The 19,673-nt window shown below is 40.4% G+C and overlaps 2 protein-coding genes across 4 annotated transcripts in view; one reads left to right on the top strand and one right to left on the bottom strand.

The window, feature by feature from the left end:
* LOC133365829 (olfactory receptor 6Y1-like) overlaps positions 1-18,779 on the bottom strand; it is a 54,072-nt gene extending 35,293 nt beyond the window's left edge. For all 3 annotated transcript variants that reach the window (XM_061588136.1, XM_061588135.1, XM_061588138.1), the window contains exon 1: positions 18,722-18,779. The gene's annotated coding sequence lies outside the window, so the exon portion shown is untranslated. The remainder of the gene's footprint in view (positions 1-18,721) is intronic.
* LOC133367969 (olfactory receptor 6B1-like) lies at positions 12,810-13,787 on the top strand. Its single transcript, XM_061592056.1, has one exon. The coding sequence runs from the start codon at positions 12,810-12,812 to the stop codon at positions 13,785-13,787; it is 978 nt and encodes a 325-aa protein (XP_061448040.1).
* Positions 18,780-19,673: the final 894 nt, after the last annotated feature.

Consider the following 19,673-nt stretch of genomic DNA (forward strand, 5'->3'; position numbering starts at 1 on the left):
ATCAAACTTGCCTTATATATAATCTGATATATGATGGAAGTGAAAAAGGGGAAAATGAGATTTTGTCTATTGCTGATGGACATATGAGAATGCTAAAAGTTTCTTGGGAGAAAATATTGACAGCTATTAATGTCATTTTAGAATTCAGACCATAAATATTTCTATTACCCATCTGAAATGGAGTAGTGCCCAAATAAAACTATTCTATGTGCTAAACTGTAGGCCTGTCCACACCACTCCCCTGATCTGATTCAGGGCCTGATCCAGTGCTTTAGAGTGGCCCCAACTTGGGGGCCTTGCATAGTGTTTAATTAAGCTTTTGAACCCTAATTAAACATGCAGTTGGGAAGGGGGAAGAAGAAGACACAGGCAGGCTGCCTGTGTGTATCGCCTTCTTCCCCTTCTTCTCACCACGAGACCGTCCCCACTTTTGACAGCCCCAAACTGTGGGTGGACCCAATCTGACTCAGAGCTGTCTCAGCTCACTCCAGCCAAATCCTGGGTTGAGTCAAATTGGCCTGATTCAGTTTGGGATCTGGAATTTGGTGGGAGCTGGTGCGCAGCCCTAATAGTAGGAGCCAAAAACATATATGCTAAATACTAGGAAATCTATCACATGCCTATTTTGTTTTAAATGACACATAAAATTATAGGATACTGCTATCCTTAGTGAAGTAATGTGGGTCCTGGGGTGAAGCAGGAGGTACACAATTAAAATCTTTTTGGAACAGGAGTGGGATTATTTTACAAAATATTGGGTTACAGACAACATACTACAATAGGAAATCCATTCCCACTCTTAGAGAGATGGAAAACTTTTTGCTCTACAATTGTTTTGTTATTCTGTGTTTATGCTTGGATCTTAATGTGTACATTGTAATTTATCTCCAATAAGAACATTGTAGCATGAGGGGGAAAATCTAGATGCAATCCAGACTGTTTTTGTAGTGTTTTATCAATGCAGATGCACTTCATAATTTTGGGGTGAAGAGAGAAACGCAAATGAACCAAAAGAGTGGAAAGCTGGAACAAAGTGTGCATAAACTTAGAAATAAATAAAAATGGAATATTGAAGGATTCCTGTTGCATTAGTTCCACTGCAGAAAGAATATTCAGTAATGCGGAACTTCAAAATCTAGGGAGGAATTTAGCTGGGGAGAATTTTGGAAGAAACATTGCAGGAAACTCTACAAGACTAGATGGGATTGCAAAATTCTGGAGCATGCCCAGATAGTGCTTTGGAACTAGTACTACCTGAAGGTTTGAAGTTATATAAATGCATATTTGATTTGTACATGTGCAAACAAATAGCTGTTTACATTAGAGATGGGTGGATCTGTCAAGTTTGGTTTGTCTCACTTTCTCATTTTGCTAATGTTAAATTCAGTTCTCCACATTTGTGCAGCAATTTGTGATTTCTATTTTTAAAAATCCTCATGAAAATTTATCAGCATTTTTGTCACATTTCTCCTAACAAACATATTTTTATGCAATTTTTCCTAATATACACCTTTTTTGCAAAAGAATTTCCCCTAATATGTGCATTTTTGTACACGTTACTTGGCTCGGTTCACCTTTAAAAATGAATTGAATCAAATTTTTCCCCATCCTATTTTACGGGACTTAAAGGGGGGGAAAATTATCCACTGCTCTTTCTTCCAGAGGAAAGATAGTTTAAAGATTAAAAAAAGAGAGTCACCATAAAGTCTACCACAGTGTTTCCCAACCTTTATGATTATGGGACCTCCCTTTGTAAGCTCAAAAAAAATTGTGACACCCCCATTGTAATTTTAGTCTCTGTTAATTGAAAAAATAGTGTGCAGCAAAATCACATCTCCAAATAAACCTTTCCATTAAAAGCTCCCTGCAGACAGGGAGGTGTTGCTTTCTTTTCTTAATGCAAAGGTCCAATGAAATTGGTATCCCCCTCCCCCCTCACTGTCTGAAGATGTATAGTCGTGTCTCCCAACACCACTGGGTGACAGCGTTGGACTAAAATCCAGGTTTAAATCCCCATCTAGCCATGAAGCCCACTGGATGGCCTTGGACAAGACACAGTCTCTCAGCCTGACCTTTCTCACAGGGTTGGTGTAAGGATAAAATGGAAATGGGGGGGACCATATGCACCACCTCGAGAAACTTGGATGAAAGGTGAGATATAAATGCAACAATAATTAATTAAATAAAAACATTTCAGCTGCAGTATGCGGACCCCAGCCTCAGCCAACCTGCTGGGCTTTAAACAAATTATTATTTATCAAGAAGCAGCAATGTGATAAGAACATAAGAACATAAGAAGAGCCTGCTGGATCAGGCCAGTGGCCCATCTAGTCCAGCATCCTGTTCTCACAGTGGCCAACCAGGTGCCTGGGGGAAGCCCGCAAGCAGGACCCGAGTGCAAGAACACTCTCCTCTCCTGAGGCTTCCGGCAACTGGTTTTCAGAAGCATGCTGCCTCTGACTAGGGTGGCAGAGCACAGCCATCATGGCTAGTAGCCATTGATAGTGGTGGGGATGCTAGAATGTGAAGACAAAAGGGTGGATAGATTGAGGAGTCAGTGCTTTCACCTCTGAAACTATCTTCCCTCTTTATGACTTCCTAGCACTTTTGATTTTCAGTTTTGCCCTTTCCTGATTCATCCTACATTCATTGAGCCTCCTTCTTTAGACTTTCTTATGTTTACTACTTTGATTTTGTTTTTATGTTCAGTTCTGAAGTGGTAGAAATGGGAGTTTAGTCCTTCAGATGGTGTGTGGCAAAATCACATTTCCAAATGTCCCTTTCCTTTAAAAGCTCCCTGTAGACAGAAACCCAGAATCATGAATTGTATTGGAAACTCGCTGATGTGCTAATATTCTATCTGCAGGGAGGTGTTGCTTTCTTTTTTTAATGTAAGGGTCCAAACAAACTGGTATCTCCCTCCCCAGCCACACACAGTTTGAAGATGTACAGTCCTGTCTCCCAACACCAGGGGGTGACAGTATTGAGCTGCTGAGCTTAAAAAAAGAAAAAAGAAAAAAAGAAACAGCAATGTGGTGGAGATAGGGATGTTAGACTGTGCATTGCAGACAACAGGGTGGATGGATTAAGTTGTTGGTTATTGCTTTTAAGCCTTGGAATGGTCATCAGCACTGATGACTTGGTTAGCATGCATTTGGGGGATGAGAGAGGAGCAGAAGACAGAGTAGGGCATGCACAGAGACACATCTGTCCCTCCTGCAAACAACTGCAGGCGTACATGCATTCGGGCATGTGGGGGGGAAGCCCTCAACTGCCACTGCATCTTGGAGAGAGAGATTGGGGGGTAGAGTGTGTAGGTGGAAGAAAGGGGGGATGCTAGCACATGCACTTAGCCTCAGAGATGGGGGTGCAAGCAAGTCCTGGGCTTTCTCATTACTCCTTGGCTCCGTCTGTGCCGAAGGTGAGATCTGGATGGCCTCGCAAATAAGACTATTTTTTAAAAGGAGGTGGCAGCGAAGCAGGAGCCAAGAAAGGCAGGCATGCTGGTTGCCAAGAAGGAAGGGGGAAAGCAGCTTTTCCTTGTAGCCTTGCTTCTTTTTGCTTCACAAAAAGCCTCTCCTCTCATTCTGAGCGAGGGCGTCATCAGCAGTGGTAGTGCAAGGAGACAGGAGCTGGTGATAGTAATTCTCTCTTCCTGGTAGCTCCATCCTCAGTCTACTTTGGTGATTGCCATGTGTTTTATAGGCAGACACCTGCCCTCAGCATGCCTGGAAGACACTCTGCCACTTCAGCAAAAGTCCTCTGTCTTGTTTGGAGCAAGGGGGAGGTGTTGTCTGCAGCAACAGTGACGAGCAGACAGCATCCAGGAAATGAAGGGGTTTTTTTAATAAATAAATAAATAATTTCTTTACTGTTTGCTGCCCCCTTGGATTACTTCGCAGCCACCTTGGAGGTCACGACCCCAGGTTGGGAACCACTGGTCTACCAGATTTATTGGGGAATGAGTATTGTGGACTGGAATCAATTTTATAAGTTACATGCAATATAACAGACTAACATGGTTACTGATCCCAATTAATGTATAAAGCAGTGGTGGAAAGCTATTTTCCTCTAGATGTTCCTGGACTCCAACTTTCATCACCCCCACCATGGCCAATATCAAAGATAATCTACTTACAGAGTTGGTCCAACAATATCTGGAGGCCCACAGTTTCTGCATCCCTGGCACAAAAGTTGCCCTGAACTTTATACTAACACTAGCAGCAGTTAGTCTTTTAGAATTTTTTAAACTTTTAATGGGAAATATTTGCACACAAAAATGTTTGAGAGGAAGGGTGCGGTAAAAATGTAACAAACAAACAAATATTTAAGTATGTTATTAAATATTTTATTATTGGTTTGGAAAGGGTTGGACACCACCTGAATATTCAAGTATGCACCCTGTGTGTTCTAATGCTCCTAGATGCCCAGTCGGTGGTGATGCCAAGAGCACTTTCTACCACCTTAGGATGCAATTCAAGCCCTAGACACTGCCTGGTGGGCAATGGAGCCACCTATGCAACTACACTCCTGCTTTGTGTGTGGCGGCTATGGTGGAAGTCTGTAGCTGGTTCAACAATTGGCCCTGCATCAGGCCCAGTGCTATCACATTTTTCCAGAGCTTGGAAAAGTTACTTTTTTGAACTACAGCTCCCATCAGCCCAATCCAGTGGCCATGATGGCTGGGGCTGATGGGAGTTGTAGTTAAAAAAACGTAACTTTTCCAAGCTCTGCATTTTTCCCTGCATGTCACATTTCTCCCAGCAGTGCCCTGTTTGAGGGCCTTCCACTGGTTGCCACTAGCAGTGATCTCACCAGTGACACTTCCATCTGCCCACACATTCAATGGGCAGAATGGGAAGCTCTGTACTGGTGGAAGCCACCAGGTGCTGGCTTGACTCAGGTTTGGATTGTGCCCTTAGCGCCATATCCTGGATAGGAATGACCAAGGCATTGTAATTCATGCTTGGTTTACATCCAGATTAGGTTATCACTAAAGAGTTCTGCAACTCATTTTCAACTCATTTCAACCCAACATTTACATGTGATCATTCTGTACAACCCTAATAAATATAAAACCATCACCCTGTGTAATGCCAGAATGTAGTTCATTAGAGCCCCTTCCCCATTGCTTTTACCTGTGGAAGGAGCAACAGAACTATGCTTTCCAGCCCACATGTAACAAGAAGCAGGATCACATCCTCTAGCTACTCAACCCCTTCATGCTAGGGTTGGAAAGATTTGTCAATTTCAGTTCTCTCAGTTTCTCATTTTTCTAATGTTAAATTCAGTTCTCTACATTTCTGCAGCAATCTGTGAATTTGTTTTTTAGAATAATCCTCAGGAAATTCCCCACCATTTTAGCTAATTTTCCAAATAAACTCATTTCTGTAGGCAATTTTGACAAAGGTACACATTTATGAAAGCAATTTCTCATCATATCATGCCTTTTTGCATGTTATTTTCACTCATATATTCATTTTTATGCACACTTTCCCCTAATATATGCATTTTTATAAATATTGTTTAGTCGGCGATCCGCATCTCAAAATTCTAATAAATGTGAATTTCAAAGTATGGCTCTGTTTTGGTTCTCATATTGTTCCAGAAAGTGTGAATTTGGCAAATTTGGCTTGAAATGCGAACTGAATCAAAATTCCCACCCACCCCTACTTCATGCTAATGTTCAAGTTCACCATGGCATTCGTGGCTGCACATTCTGTGTCAGAATGTAGGGCAAGATGCACACATTTATTTATGTAAAATATTTTTATATCACCCTTGATATGAATTCCAGAATGGTTTACAACACTAAAAATGCAACTCAGTAAAGAACAATACTATTCAGATTCACTAATAGGAAAAAAAACTTGCGGTTTAAGAACGTACCTATAGCCCACAAATGTTTCTATCAAACTTGAAAAAAGCAGGGAAATTGGGCAGCTATAGTAAATGCACCAGGGAGCAGGAGACCTGACCTCCTCTCTGAGATATTGTACTGCCCTACAAATTTGTCAAAATGCAAACACAATTTGGATTGGTCTTTCACAATCAAATCCACTTGCTGTGTAGCTTGGAAGAATTTTGTAATCAGACAGTTTCTCAATGGTTAGGGGACTTTACTATCCATCATCAGGGCCATGACCAGTGGATGTGTTAGCATCAGGTGAGGGAAACTTAGGAGGCTGTCTTATATGAAGTCCAACCATTGGTCCATCTACTGCAGTTCAGTATTGTCTACACTGACTGGTAGTGGCTCTTCAGGGTTCTAGGCAGAAATCTCTTCCAGCTGTACCTGATGATGTCAGAAAACGTCTGCATGCAAAAAATATTCTGTACTATTGGACTACAGCTAGAAGACAAAATATGCTGCTCCTCATTCATTTGGTTAGCAAATGTTGGAGCATGCCATTTAAGCAAGCCTACTATCTTAACTTCAGCCAAAAACATGAAAAATATGCATGAAAAATATATTTTGTGCCACTGAGCTGTGCTCAGAGCCAGATGCACCCCACAGACTATCAAAGCACTTAACCCAGTTCGTGCCTGCTTGTATAGGTGGTTCACAAATGCACACAATCAGCTAGCTATTGTGTGAGATTCCTTTATACCAGGCCTGCACCATTTATGATCCCAACCAGCCAAATGCAGCCAGTGATTATTCTATGACAGCCTGCAAAAGTTTAACATTCCTGTCATTCCTGGAATCCTAGGCAGGCATAAAAGCCGGAGGTTTATTGCACTACCATGCATATCTAGTAGGTTTCATACGGAATGGTTGAGTGAGAAGTTGTACAGGTCTTCTGTGTGCTTCATAAATGATGGTTTAGGGGATAATCCGAACTCAGAATCCACTGGGATGAGCAAATTGGGATCTAGCAGATGTCCAGTTCAGCTGGCTGAACCCTGGCTTAGCCAGAACTACACCGGGGTAAGTCTCCAATCAAGGTTCAATCAGAGATGCACCAATGTAAGTCCATCATCCCAACTCAGCTGAAGCCAGCCTAATTCCCCCCCCCCCAAAAAATGGTGTTCCAGGATGTAGTGGGAGCAGGACTGGGTGGGGGTGGGGATTTATGCTAGATCCTAACTCTGTTCAGGTCAGTCACGTGGCCTGGAAACCCAGTCGAACTGACACCTGCACAAAGGGTGGTGTAAGTCAAACTCTATTTTAAAGGCTTGTTTTCTCTCTGCCAGGCTTGGGCTGGCTCAGCCAGCAGTAACCCCAGTCCTAAACTATGGGAAACTAGTACCAGTTAGGCTGGTGTAAAGTATACCAGATCGTAACCCCACTCAGGAGTGAGGCACTCCCTCTCCTGGTAAGCAGCAGCAACTCACCTACTGGGAAGTCAGATGCTGCCCACCACTGGTAGGAAAGGACCTTTAAATATTTACTAACTCTTTGCAGAGAAGCACACCTTGGAAGCTAATGCTCTCTGAGGCAGATGTTGACTTGGCCACCAAAGGGCCTTTGTAGGAAAGATTATTGCATTCAGACAGAAATGGATTTGAACGTTGATTTGATTTTGATTTTAATGTATGATTTCAATGCATTGCTTCTGCTTTTGGGATAACAGGGTTTGTTTTATCCTTTACAGTGTTATGGTTGATTATATGAGCATTTCTTCAACATCTCTGAAGAGGGCAGACTCCCACAAAGGGGAGAGCCCATAAGGACTAAACTACAAACCCTATGATCCATGTCAGGAAATTATTCTTCGTGTGCCATTTCCAGCTAAGGAGAGGCTTTGTTGGGCCTCTGCTATGTGGAAGTGAGCCTTCTGTTTACCAGTGCCCCAAAGTCTTATTAAAAAACAAACGAACAGGAGGCAACTAGCAGAAATGTAAGATTGAAAGTGTCAGAAGTGGTGTGCATACCCAAGTTTGTTTCAGGCCTAGCTCAAAGGGGACTGGACCTGATTAAGATGGGGCCAGACTTTTTCAAGTGGGTTTGCGTTTCAAGCTCTTCCCTAAAACTGTGTAGTGTGAGGGCCCATCCATACGTAACTGCAAACTCTGTGTTTTCCATATTCGGTTTGGTGGTCTTGAGAACCATACATGTTGTTTGTGGCCCTATTATTGTGAAAGCCCATTTATCAAGTGTCCATACGTGTTGCCTTTCTTGTTTTTGCTTTACCATTGGTCTCTCCCCTAAGTCCATCTCTTTTCAGTGTTTGGTCCATAACGGTGCTTTTATGGAACAGCGCAGAAACATATATCTTTTAAAAAAAATTTCACACATGCACAGGTTTGTGGATGTGCAATTGGGTGGGAAAGAGAAAAGGGGCTTGGCATATGACGGAGGAACACCCGTGGACTGCCTGTTGCAGAAAAGTCCATGGCATTGTGTCCAAGCCCATGGAGGTTAATGAGACTGATTATCAGTTTAGGAAAGCATATTGGTTTTTCAGGGGTATTTCTAATGCAGATTTGTTAAGACAAAAATCCGTACTAGCTTGCGACGTCATATGGACAATGGTGAACTAATAAGGACACAAAGCAATTACACTGCAGATTATACAGTTGTATAGATAGGCCCTAAGAGAAACAGTGTCTCAGAGTTATAGCATCTAAAACACATGATGGCATATCTGCAAGACAGTTTGTTTTTGTAAATCACATGGAGATTTCTTGCTTGCAGTTTTTGAATGTGCACAACTGTTAACAGTTTTATTTCTGCAACAAGTAGGTAAATTACAGGTGCAATTTTTCATACTGTTGATATGGGTTTCACAATCATCAAGAAGTTTTGTTGAACTGACAGCCTGAAAATGAGATGGTGGTTGAGCCAGGAAAATAGGATACACTCTGACTACTCCACCAACTTGTCATATAACTTGCAGTGGAAAGAATTTGGATATGACAGAGCAAATGAGCATCATTAAAATTATTTACTTCAGGTATGGGGAACTTGTGGTCCTTCAGATGTAATTAAATGAAATTAATAAATGAATCTGAAGGAGAAAGGCACAGGATTGTTATCCAATGTAGGACAATGCTGCTACACTCATTTAAGCCAGACTGGAGCTGCCAGAGACTCCACTCAGCCCAGAATAGCTATTGGCTTTGGACTGCAATCACAGCTTCTTATACTTCCACAGAGGAGCTCTAGGTTTGATTATCCCTCCCCCAACCTTTCAGACTCACAACAACCTCATAATGTAGGGCAGGTTGAAAAATAGTGACTGGATCAAGATCTGGTTGTATATAGACTATGCAATCTAAATGAAGGGTTGGACAGGATTGTGCCTGCTAGCCCTGTAGACAAGCTGCTGGCACAGATATAGGCTTGTGACTATCTGCACAGGTCCGCCAGTGGGTTTCATGTCTGAGCAGGGATTTGAGTCCATGTCTCTGGCTTGAGGTCAACATTCGGATCACTCCGCCAACTTGCCATATAACTGACAGTGGAAAGGATTTGAATATGACAGAGCAAATGAGCATCATTAAAATTATTTACTTCAGAGATGGGGAACCTGTGGCCCTCCAAATGTTACTGGACTCCAGCTCCCATCAGCCTCAACCAGCATGGCCAATGGTCAGGGGTGATGGGAGCTAGAGTCCAAAAATAGCTTGGATGTAACAGAATCACCACCCCTGCTTTACTTCCATTTAACCTCCTGTGAAGGGCATTGGGCAGGATTAATAGTCATCTAGTGGAACTCCCAAAAGCGATTTGGGGTGAGCACCGCACATAAGGCCACAACCCCAACTCAGGGGACCAAGGCTGGCCATCACCCACACAGATTGAATTGGGGCCTAACCACAACATCCCATGCCAGTGTGGGCCCCTGATGAACCCCTTGTGGTTCTACCAGCTGGTGAACTGGGGAGGGAACATCAGCCAGCAGGTGGGCTGGTTGATCACGTGGTCAATGCACTATGCCATACTAACCCCGCATATGACTGTAACCAAGAGACAATAAAGTTGTGACCTTGTTTTTCCTAAATCTATCTCCAGTGGGTTATTAACTCCTGGCCACTTACCACATGCACATTGAGTGCAAAAAGAGCTGTAGATCAGGGATAAGAATCTTGAATTCTTAACTTACACGATGTTGACCATGTAAATGGGCACTGACCTGAATTTCTGAAAGTAAAATTATGCTTTAGAAGAATCTAAATTGCAATAGTCTATAAATTCCATGATCTGAGAAGATCAAATAATAAAACATAACTCCCTTTTGTGATCCTGTCAGTTGCATTTACAGAGGCATTCTGCCAAGCAGTCCCTGAATAAGAGAGAATTTTTTTAGCTCCCTTGATAATTTTGTGGGCATGATAACTCATACTTATACAGCTAGGCAGTTCAAGCAGGCACATTGCTCTTCCTGAGAACGCTATTGGTTGTAGTAAGGTCATACGGATTTCTCATCACAACTCCATATTGGAGTTGCCAGTTTTCTATCAGATGCAGTTCCCAAGTTGGGGGAAATCAAGCTGAACTGTCTTCACTTCATTTTTATGCAAGACTTGTTCAAAGTTTATCCCAAAAAAGTTACTATCCCAGCAGATAATGAAATATCCATTGGGGTTCATCTGCAAATCAGGTAAAGGGCATAGCTGTTTGTTTTTTCTTTGTCTTATTTTGTTTATTCTACTTTAGAAAATTTAAAATACTATCCTACATCAGTTCTGGCAGTTAAAAAAATGATTAAGGACAGATGCATTTTAATTATGGCAGTTTATAAATGTCTGTGGAATTTGTGTGGGTTTTTTTGTATTTTGCAAACCACTTTATATACATTCAATAAGGATAAGATTAAGAATAAATGTTGGAGGGAAAGAGGGGAGGATATAAAGGCATATTGAAGTAACAATGAAATGGGAAACTCACAAATTAGATGCAATCCAGTTAGGTACTTAATCTCCATGCAAGTGTTTTTGCATGCAGAGTGAAGGTTTTGAAAGCATCCCCCAAATAGCACTGATTCCACCTTGTCATCAGAACCTACTTTTAAAAAAATCAGTGGTAAATACAGTTGCAAATGTGAGGCAGTATACAAAGCAAGGTTACTGTCTGGAGGAAAATGTGTGCTGATCCTTCAGTACTCTCGATTCGAGTCAATATCTATCTCTGTCTGAATCATTATCAGTATGTCTTCAAATGTGACTTCTCACATCTCTGGAAGGCACTGCAGAAATTAAGGCCTTCTTACCCTCTACTTATGAAAATGGTTTGTTCTCTACCTAACTTCTTCTACTCTTGTATGATGATAAATGGTTATGTTGCTGGAATGTGGCAGAAATACTGTAACTGCAAGTAATAACACAGAAAAAGTTATGCAGTGAGGTGGGGGAAGGAGCCTCACATTTCAGAAAATAGCTGTTCTACTGAATTTCATTACATTTCTTAGTTCCAACTTTTATAGATATGAAAGATTTTAAAAAAAACTTTCCCCAACAATTGTGATATGCCCCTAGATTTCAAGAAATCATTATTTGTCCCACATTTTACAATGGGGAAAGACAGAGATTCAAACTTGAATACACACAAATCTGAGACAAAATGATAGGATAGGACTTAAATCGCATTTGGATGATTACAGCAAAATAAACATGATCAATTGGTACTCATAATATTTAATCCAAATTTATTGACAGAGGTAACATTATTATTATTATTATTATTATTATTATTATTATTATTATTATTATTATTATTATTATTATTATTATTATTATTATTATTATTGATATTCTCTTCTTGGAAAACTACCCTCATGGCATTAAAGGTATCCATATCAAAATTCTGGAGAACAACCTCCTTTCAGATTTATTTTTTCATTGCAGTTTTTAGTGACCTAATAATTTATGTGATATACAATTCAAATGTAATTTTAAACTTCCATGATCAGAGACTTAGAAGACTCATCTAAGACTGAATAATAAGAACAAACATGCATAAGGGATCCTGACTACACAGAAATAAGTCCTCTTGAATTCACTGGGACTTCCAGATAAGTGTGGTCCTTCAGTAGGGTTGCGGCATTAAAGTTCAATTTCTCCTCTGCTTTCCACATGACACATATATAGTGCAATGAAAGCAGAGGTAGAATTCACATCTCAAAGAACTACATGAGGTGTTACTCTTACATTGACATATGCTTTTAAAATCACTGTTTTTTGCAGTATTTGCTTTCCAAAAGCATCTTAGGGTTTGTGTGAAATATAATGTGGTAAAAACCGTCCTTGAAGTGTGGCATATGACATCTGTGCTGATGGCCCATCTCAGATTAAGACCATTACAAGCAGCCAGCATTCCGAATGATTCCTGTATCAGGAATTTTAATCTTGATCAGAATCAGTTCTTTGATACCATCCCCTCACCTTCTCTACTGATAAATTATATTCTAATAGTAATGTCTGACCAATAAAATGTATTTTCACCAAATGAGCATAGGGGCTGGTGACTTAGTAGAAAGCATGTGAGGGATTTTTGGCACTAAAATTTAGTCCAAAATAATTGAAAGGGATGTAAGAGATTTTATGTACATTTTCCAACTCTTAGAAAATCACATGGTGCTGAAATTAAAAATAAGCATACTAGGAAACTGAAGAATAATCTAGTCTTTTTTTTTCCTTTCTAAAGCCCAACATAATTTTGTTGCATAAACATTCACCTCAGACTAAGCTACAATGCTTCAGAGTAAAATATATAATAATTAAATTGTGAAAAGGAGCATCTGATCTCTGTGAATGCCAAACTGAGGAAGATGCTGAGGTTGTACGTCACACAGTTTGCAACATGCCCGTTTTCTTTTTTCTATCCTTATCCCTCCTCTTTTTTTTCCTATTGCTGTAGATCTATGGACTATAAGAATAAGAGTGAGGTCCGGGAATTCATCTTACTTGGCTTTCCAACCACCATGGAACTACAAGTCCTTCTATTTGTGGTGTTCCTTATAGCCTACATCCTGACACTCCTGGAGAACACAATTATCATTACTGTGATCAAAATCAACCCTCTGCTTAACAAACCCATGTATTTCTTCCTCAGCAACCTCTCCTTCCTGGAGACATGGTACATCTGTGTTATCATCCCAAAGCTGTTGGTCAACTTCCTGGTGGAAAAGAAGACCATCTCATTTGAAGGGTGCATGACACAGCTCTACTTTTTCAGCTCCCTCATATGTACAGAATGTGTTCTTCTGGCTGTAATGGCATATGATAGATATGTGGCCATCTGTAATCCACTGCGCTATCCGACCATTATGACCCAGCACCTCTGTATGCAGCTAGCAGTAGGCTCATGGCTAATTGGCTTCTCGGCCTCAATGCTGAAGGTTGTCTTTATATCTCGCCTACCTTTCTGTGGCCCTAACATCATCAACCACTTCTTCTGTGACATTTCACCCTTGCTAAACATGGCTTGTGAGGATATGACAGTGGCTGAAATAGTGGACTTTGTATTGGCCTTGATAATTCTGTTGGTCCCACTCTCAGTTACTATAGTTTCCTATGTGTGTATCATAGGCACCATTATGCGTATTCCCACTGTCCAGGGCCGGAAGAAAGCCTTCTCTACTTGTGCTGCTCACCTCACTGTGGTCACCATCTTCTTCTCAGCCACTCTCTTCATGTATGCACGACCAAAGAGGATCCAGCCTTACAATCTCAACAAATTGGTTTCTGTTATATACACCATTGTCACTCCAATGCTGAACCCTTTCATCTACTGTCTGAGAAATCAAGAAGTCAAGGGAGCTTTAAAGAAAGCTTTCTGTAGCAGAAGTGCCCTCCCCAAAATCTCAGTGCCACTCACTAATGCTGAATGGGTCAGATAGTTTGTTTTTGTTTTTCCTGAGAAATATCCCTGGACCTTTTCAACTTTTCTTTCATTTTCATTTTCATTCATTCAAGGTGTGTGTGTGTGTGTGTGTGTGTGTGTGTGTGTGTGTGTGTGTGTGTGTGTGTGTGTGTGTGTGTGTGTGTGTGTGTGTGTGTGTGTGAGAGAGAGAGAGAGAGAGAGAGAGAGAGAGAGAGAGAGAGATCCTGTAATAGAGATTCAGTCATTTTCATTTGGATAAGAAGCTAATGAATATTCAAAATTTAATGACAATGAACTCACACTGCATGCTCATGTCACAAGTGGTGTGAAAATGACAAATATTAACCTTTTGTCAGTCCACCAGTCTTGAGTAACTCAGCACAGACAGTCGCTGTTTTATTTTTGTATAAAAAATATACAATTCCTATAGCTAGCTCTCCCATCAGTTCAGGAACTTCACTCACTTTATATTTGGTGTGGTTCTACTGCATTTTAGAGGGGAGCATATCTCCTTCATTTAGGTCCTTTTTTTTAATGGGTATGTTCTGCCCTGTGTTCCTCTCCTGCTGAATTCTGAATTTAGCAATATAGTCTCAAGAGTGTTCTTTAAGCGTACAAAAATGCGTATTTTGGGTGAAATGCATTGAACAACAAAACTGGGACAGACAGACCTATGGCTGAGGGAGCACATGTGAAAATGACATTGAACAGAAATAGCTTGATCAGTCCATCCCTAAGGAGAAATGACTTCATTGCTGCCATCACTGAGGGAGGGGTTTTGGTGTGAACATGTATCTGAATATGCAGTGTTTAATGATGCAAATATGTAACTATGTGCATTGGCACAGAAAGAATATTGGTACAACCAATTACATCAAACTTGTAATTGCCAGGCTCGGCCTCCAAGAGATCGTCTGTATCTTTAAAAGTTGTGCAGGGGGAAGGGAGAATTCCACCTTGTGGTTTTTTTCATTACAGCGTTACAAGAACACCTGCATTTGGCTGACTTTCTCTTCTCCTAAAGATACAGGATCAGTCTCAGGCCAAGAACCTGGCAACTCTAATTAAAACACATGTATTAGGACTGGCTATAGCAAGGAAGCTATTCCTAAATCTTCATTTAGACCTGTGGGGGATACACACCTAAGCTGGAGGATCCAAAAAAAGTTCCCTTTTCAATGAAATACAATTATTATTGGCACACTGTACTTTTTCTATGACCCAAAAAAACCAAATCACTAGGAGCCTGTCTCTGCATCTGAAAATGGGTTACCAATGGAGAACCCACTCTGTTGTGAATATTACTGAGATGCTCGCCAATGCATTTCAAGGGGTCTTTTAGTTTGTCATATATAAAGTCAGCCCTATATGAAATCAGCATCATATGCCTTTTAGAATTCAGAAACCACCTGTTTGCAGTAAGTGGCTTTACCCACATGAGTGGGCAGAGCTTGGAAGTAACTAGTTACAAGTAACGAATTACTTGTAATTTATTACTTTTTTTGAGTAACGAGTGGGTAACTTCATTACATTTTGCTGGTAATAGAACGAGTAGCAACTTCATTACTTTTGAGGAGTAATTGTAATGTTTCCAGCATTACTTTTGTGCATTACTTGGGGGGGAGCAAGGGAAGTCTTCTGCTTCTCTGATTTGTGAATAAAAATCATGTGCTTCAAATTGGGCTTCTGTGCAGCGTTGTTCTTTTTTCATGCTCTATGGGTGCTTAGGAGGTGACAAGGGAGGAGGTGGAGAGTGAGACGGGGTGGAGAAAACAATTGTTTAAAAATTGACAGGAGTGGAAGGAGAAAAGAGCTGGAGGCAATATATATATATACAAAAAATGTGTGTGTTGGAGTATCATTGCTGGGGTTGGGATGAGGGAATGTGAGATTCTGTTATGCTGTTCTGTTAATCTTATGGATAAAAAATTATTCTACTACTCTCTCTGTGTGTGTGCTTATTTTTAATGTTTTAGGCTACTTATATGTGCAGCAGCCAAGGCCAGCACCTTGTAAGCATTTTTTTAAAGTAACTAAAATGTAATTGTAGCAATTACTTTTGAATAAACGTAATCAGTTACTTTCAGAGCAATTGTAATTGTAATGGTAATTACCCCTTTTGGGGGGCATGTAACTGTAATTGTAATTTATTACTTTTTAAAAGTAATCTTCCAAGCTCTGTGAGTGGGTGTGCTCTTTATCTTTTTTTCCTTTAAGAGCCAGCTGTTTTTAAGGATTTAATGTGCTATACTGATGAGATACCAGCTTGCTATCTGCACAAGGTATTCTGAGTTTTCTATTTTAATTCTTTCTTCCATATTCTCTGTTATAGTCAATCCTACTTTGCGAACAGCTTTGTTTACATTTTTATATTTTTCTTGTGGAGTTTATGTGTAACCAATCCAAGTTGTTAAAGGCTTTTTAGTTTCCATTTCTTACTATGTTTCATTTTGGTTGTTCTTTACTTTATATTCTAGCATTTGTCAGCATCATGCAGTGTGTTGTTTTGCTTATTTTGAGTAGATAAATGTTTGTAGTTCTTTCCATATTTTAGAATTTACTCTGTAATTGATTTTAATGATTTTTTATATATACTTATGCATTCTGCTAGCAGGCAATAATATATTTATAACTACTCAGGTGGAAAAAATTGCTCTAGCTGAGGGAAAAGTAAGAGTTAGATACCAAAAACACCTTGTGGGGTGAGTGGGATGTGCCCCAGCGCTATTATGACTGTAGTATTTATACACTAAGGCATGGGATGGGTCAGGGTATATTTCACTCGGGAGAGGAAATTTTATTTAAAATGTATTGTCCTTTTACTGTATGTTGTTGAACTGTGTTTTGTTGAAATATGACTTCTATTTTAATATGTATTTTGTATTTTCCTTTTACATGTGTTTAATTGGCACTGAGCAATAAAAATTCATTTCATTTCATATATATATTTTTGCAGATTGCCCTTGACAAAGGGTTGTGTCAACACCCGAAATGCGTTGGGCTGCAGTAAAAATTCCGCATTTTTCACTCTCTACAGTTTGCTGTTTTGGCACCTTGATAGTCTCCCTCTTTGGCTGGAACGTCATTGGGTGCCTCCCTCTTTGCTTATTTGCTGCCAATTATCCAAGATAACCTACATACAAAGTTGATCCAACAACATCTGGAGGTTCACAGTTTCCTCATCCCTGGCATAAAGGTTGCCCTGAACTTTACACTAACACCAGCAGCAGTTAGTCTTTTAGGATTTTTTAAAAACATTTAATGGGAAATATTTGCACACAGAAATGTTTGGAAGGGTGGGGTATAAGCTAAATAAATAAATATTTAAGTATGTTATTAAATATTTTATTATTGGTTTAGAAAGGGTTGGACACCACCTGAATATTGAAGTATGCAGCCTATGTGTTCTAGTACTCCTAGATGCCAATTGGTGGTGATGCCAAGAGCACTTTCTACTAGCTTAGGGTGCAATTCAAACCCTAGACACTGCCTGGTGGGCAATGGGGCCACCTCTGCATCTGTATCCCTGCTGTGTGCATGGTGGCAATGGTGGAGACCTGGAGCTGGTACAACAAGTGGCCCAGTACTATCACAGCTGGTTCAGTCCTTCTTTCTCCCTGCAGTGCCCTGTTTGAGGGCCTTCCACTGGCTGCCACTAGCAGGGATCTCACCAGTGACACTTCCATCTGCCCACTCATTCAATGGGCAGAATGGGAAGCTCTGTACTGGTGGAAGCCACCAGGTGCTGGCATGACTGAGGTTTGGATTGGGCCTTTGAAGTGGTATGCCAACAGCACAATTTCCTGGATAGGAATGACCAGGACATTGTAATTCATGCCTAATTTACATCCAGATTAGGTTATCACTGAAGAGTTCTTAGGGTTCTGAAACTGATTTTCAACTCATTTCAAGCTAATGTATTGGAACATATTTCCAGAAGACATCTCAATGTAAGGGCTGAGGAGGTGTAGTGTGGCATGCTCCATTCCCCTGTCCCATTCTCCTGTCTCACACCCCTGCTTCTCACACAGGTGGATTGCCTTCTCAGTCTTCTTGTGTAGTCTGAGAAGCTCTGCTTAGGCCAGTAGCTCTTTCAGGCTTTCTTACTCTGTTTATGTTGAATATAACAGTACAAAAAGCTGGAAAAAGACCTTTAATTAGCCAAAATAGACAGTGGATGCCAATGAGCTGATTGAGAAAGATGTTTTCACATACGCTGCCAAGGGCTGAGAACGCAGCCTTAAAAGCCAGGTTATAAGACAGGCTGCCACAGAGCTCAAGGACACTGGCCAGCAGAATTAATAAAACACAGAACTGCGATACCCAGGTTAAAAGCAACATCTCCAAAGGTATAGCTAGTTAAAGTCACAGGTGCAAATGTGTGCCCATGTCCAGGCAATCATTTGGGTATAAATAAAGCCCCCAAGCTCTTGATCAGGGAGCCTCAACACAGACTCAGACTGAGGGTGCACAGTGGTGTGTCTGTAACAGATTGGCAACAAGGATCTCGCTGTTGCTGCTTTTGGGGCTTCTAGCAACTGAAGGTGAATGTAAGACCAGGGGGAGCCCATTAGCTGCTTTGATCTGTTTTATTGTTTTAGTGCTTTGCCTGCAACTCAATGCTAAACCACTATCTCAAATAAAACAGGCAATCTTCTTCCACCAGTGTAATTCATTGCCTTCTGAAATTCCAAATCTGTATTGCCAGTTGGCAAAACAGCCAACAACATTTACAACTAAATATTCTGTATTATATGTGGAAAGATTGTTGCAAAAAGGGAAGAGTTTTAGCAGGGCTGCCTGACTCACAGTTCTATTATATTCTAGAAACAGCAGTAATTAAAGAGACTCACAATATTTTTAAGCATGCTCCTCCCTCCATATAGATTTCAGAGACCCCAAAATAACAACTAGGTCACCCTTTAAAATAACTGGATAAGCTGGGCCTACCCTGAATTCCGCTCCTGCAGCTCTCAGTCAAAACAGCTTCCAAAGAGCCTTCTTCTCCCATGTGCCTCATTGCCCAAGTCTACACACAAGACCTTGAATCTTTAAAGTAACAGGTCTGATTAAGCCATACGGGTTACTTAGGCAGAGGTGTTGCTTGAAACAAACATGATGATAACTTCTAAATCACAAGAGCTAGAGGATAACATGTACAGCATTTAAATCTGCATATTGTTTTCCCCAAATGTAACCCATGGTCAATCTGAATTAAAACAACACTACGGGTGGATGGCTTTTGAGTTCACTGGGCTGAGATTCATGAGGGCTGGGGGGGATTTTCCCCATACTGAGTTGTGAACAAAACTTCATCTAACCTAAGTGTGCCTAATTCTTATTCTCTGTGATAGCATTTACATTATTATTTTTATTATAAATGTCCACTAGATGGCAGCAAAATATAAGAAATAATCGAAGAAGTGTGTTTGCAGAAAAAGCTCTTTTAAGGAAAAGGATGTGAAAGTTTCATAGGCAGCATCTGCAGCCAAGTACTTAGAAGTTGTATGCTGAATCATTATTTAGGGGCAGGGAGGGATACAGTGAGAAGAAGCTGTGATCCAGCGGTCAGGTTGATAGTTCATATATTGTAGTGGATCTAACAATGACTGTTACTTGGTTACACAAGCACCTTTGTTTTAGATCACATTTTTAGGCAAACCTACCTAATGTACACTTTCCAAAACTATGTGAGAACTGATGTACATCCATTGTCTGAAATTCACGATTTTCAGAATTTTGAAATATGGGTCAGTCAATTAATGTGTACCAATATGCACATGCTAGGGCAAACTGTGCATAAAAATAGTTTATTAGCCAAAATAGCATGCAAAAATGCATTGTATAAGGTGAAAATGCTTTACAAAAATATGTATATTGGAAGAAATTGACACATAAAATG

Source organism: Rhineura floridana, chromosome 11, assembly GCF_030035675.1.
Source record: "Rhineura floridana isolate rRhiFlo1 chromosome 11, rRhiFlo1.hap2, whole genome shotgun sequence".
Taxonomy (NCBI): Eukaryota; Metazoa; Chordata; class Lepidosauria; order Squamata; family Rhineuridae; genus Rhineura; species Rhineura floridana.

What these genes read in the sequence shown, in the direction of transcription:
- LOC133367969 (XM_061592056.1), top strand. Translation starts at nt 12,810, where the DNA reads ATGGACTATAAGAATAAGAGTGAGGTCCGGGAATTCATCTTACTTGGC.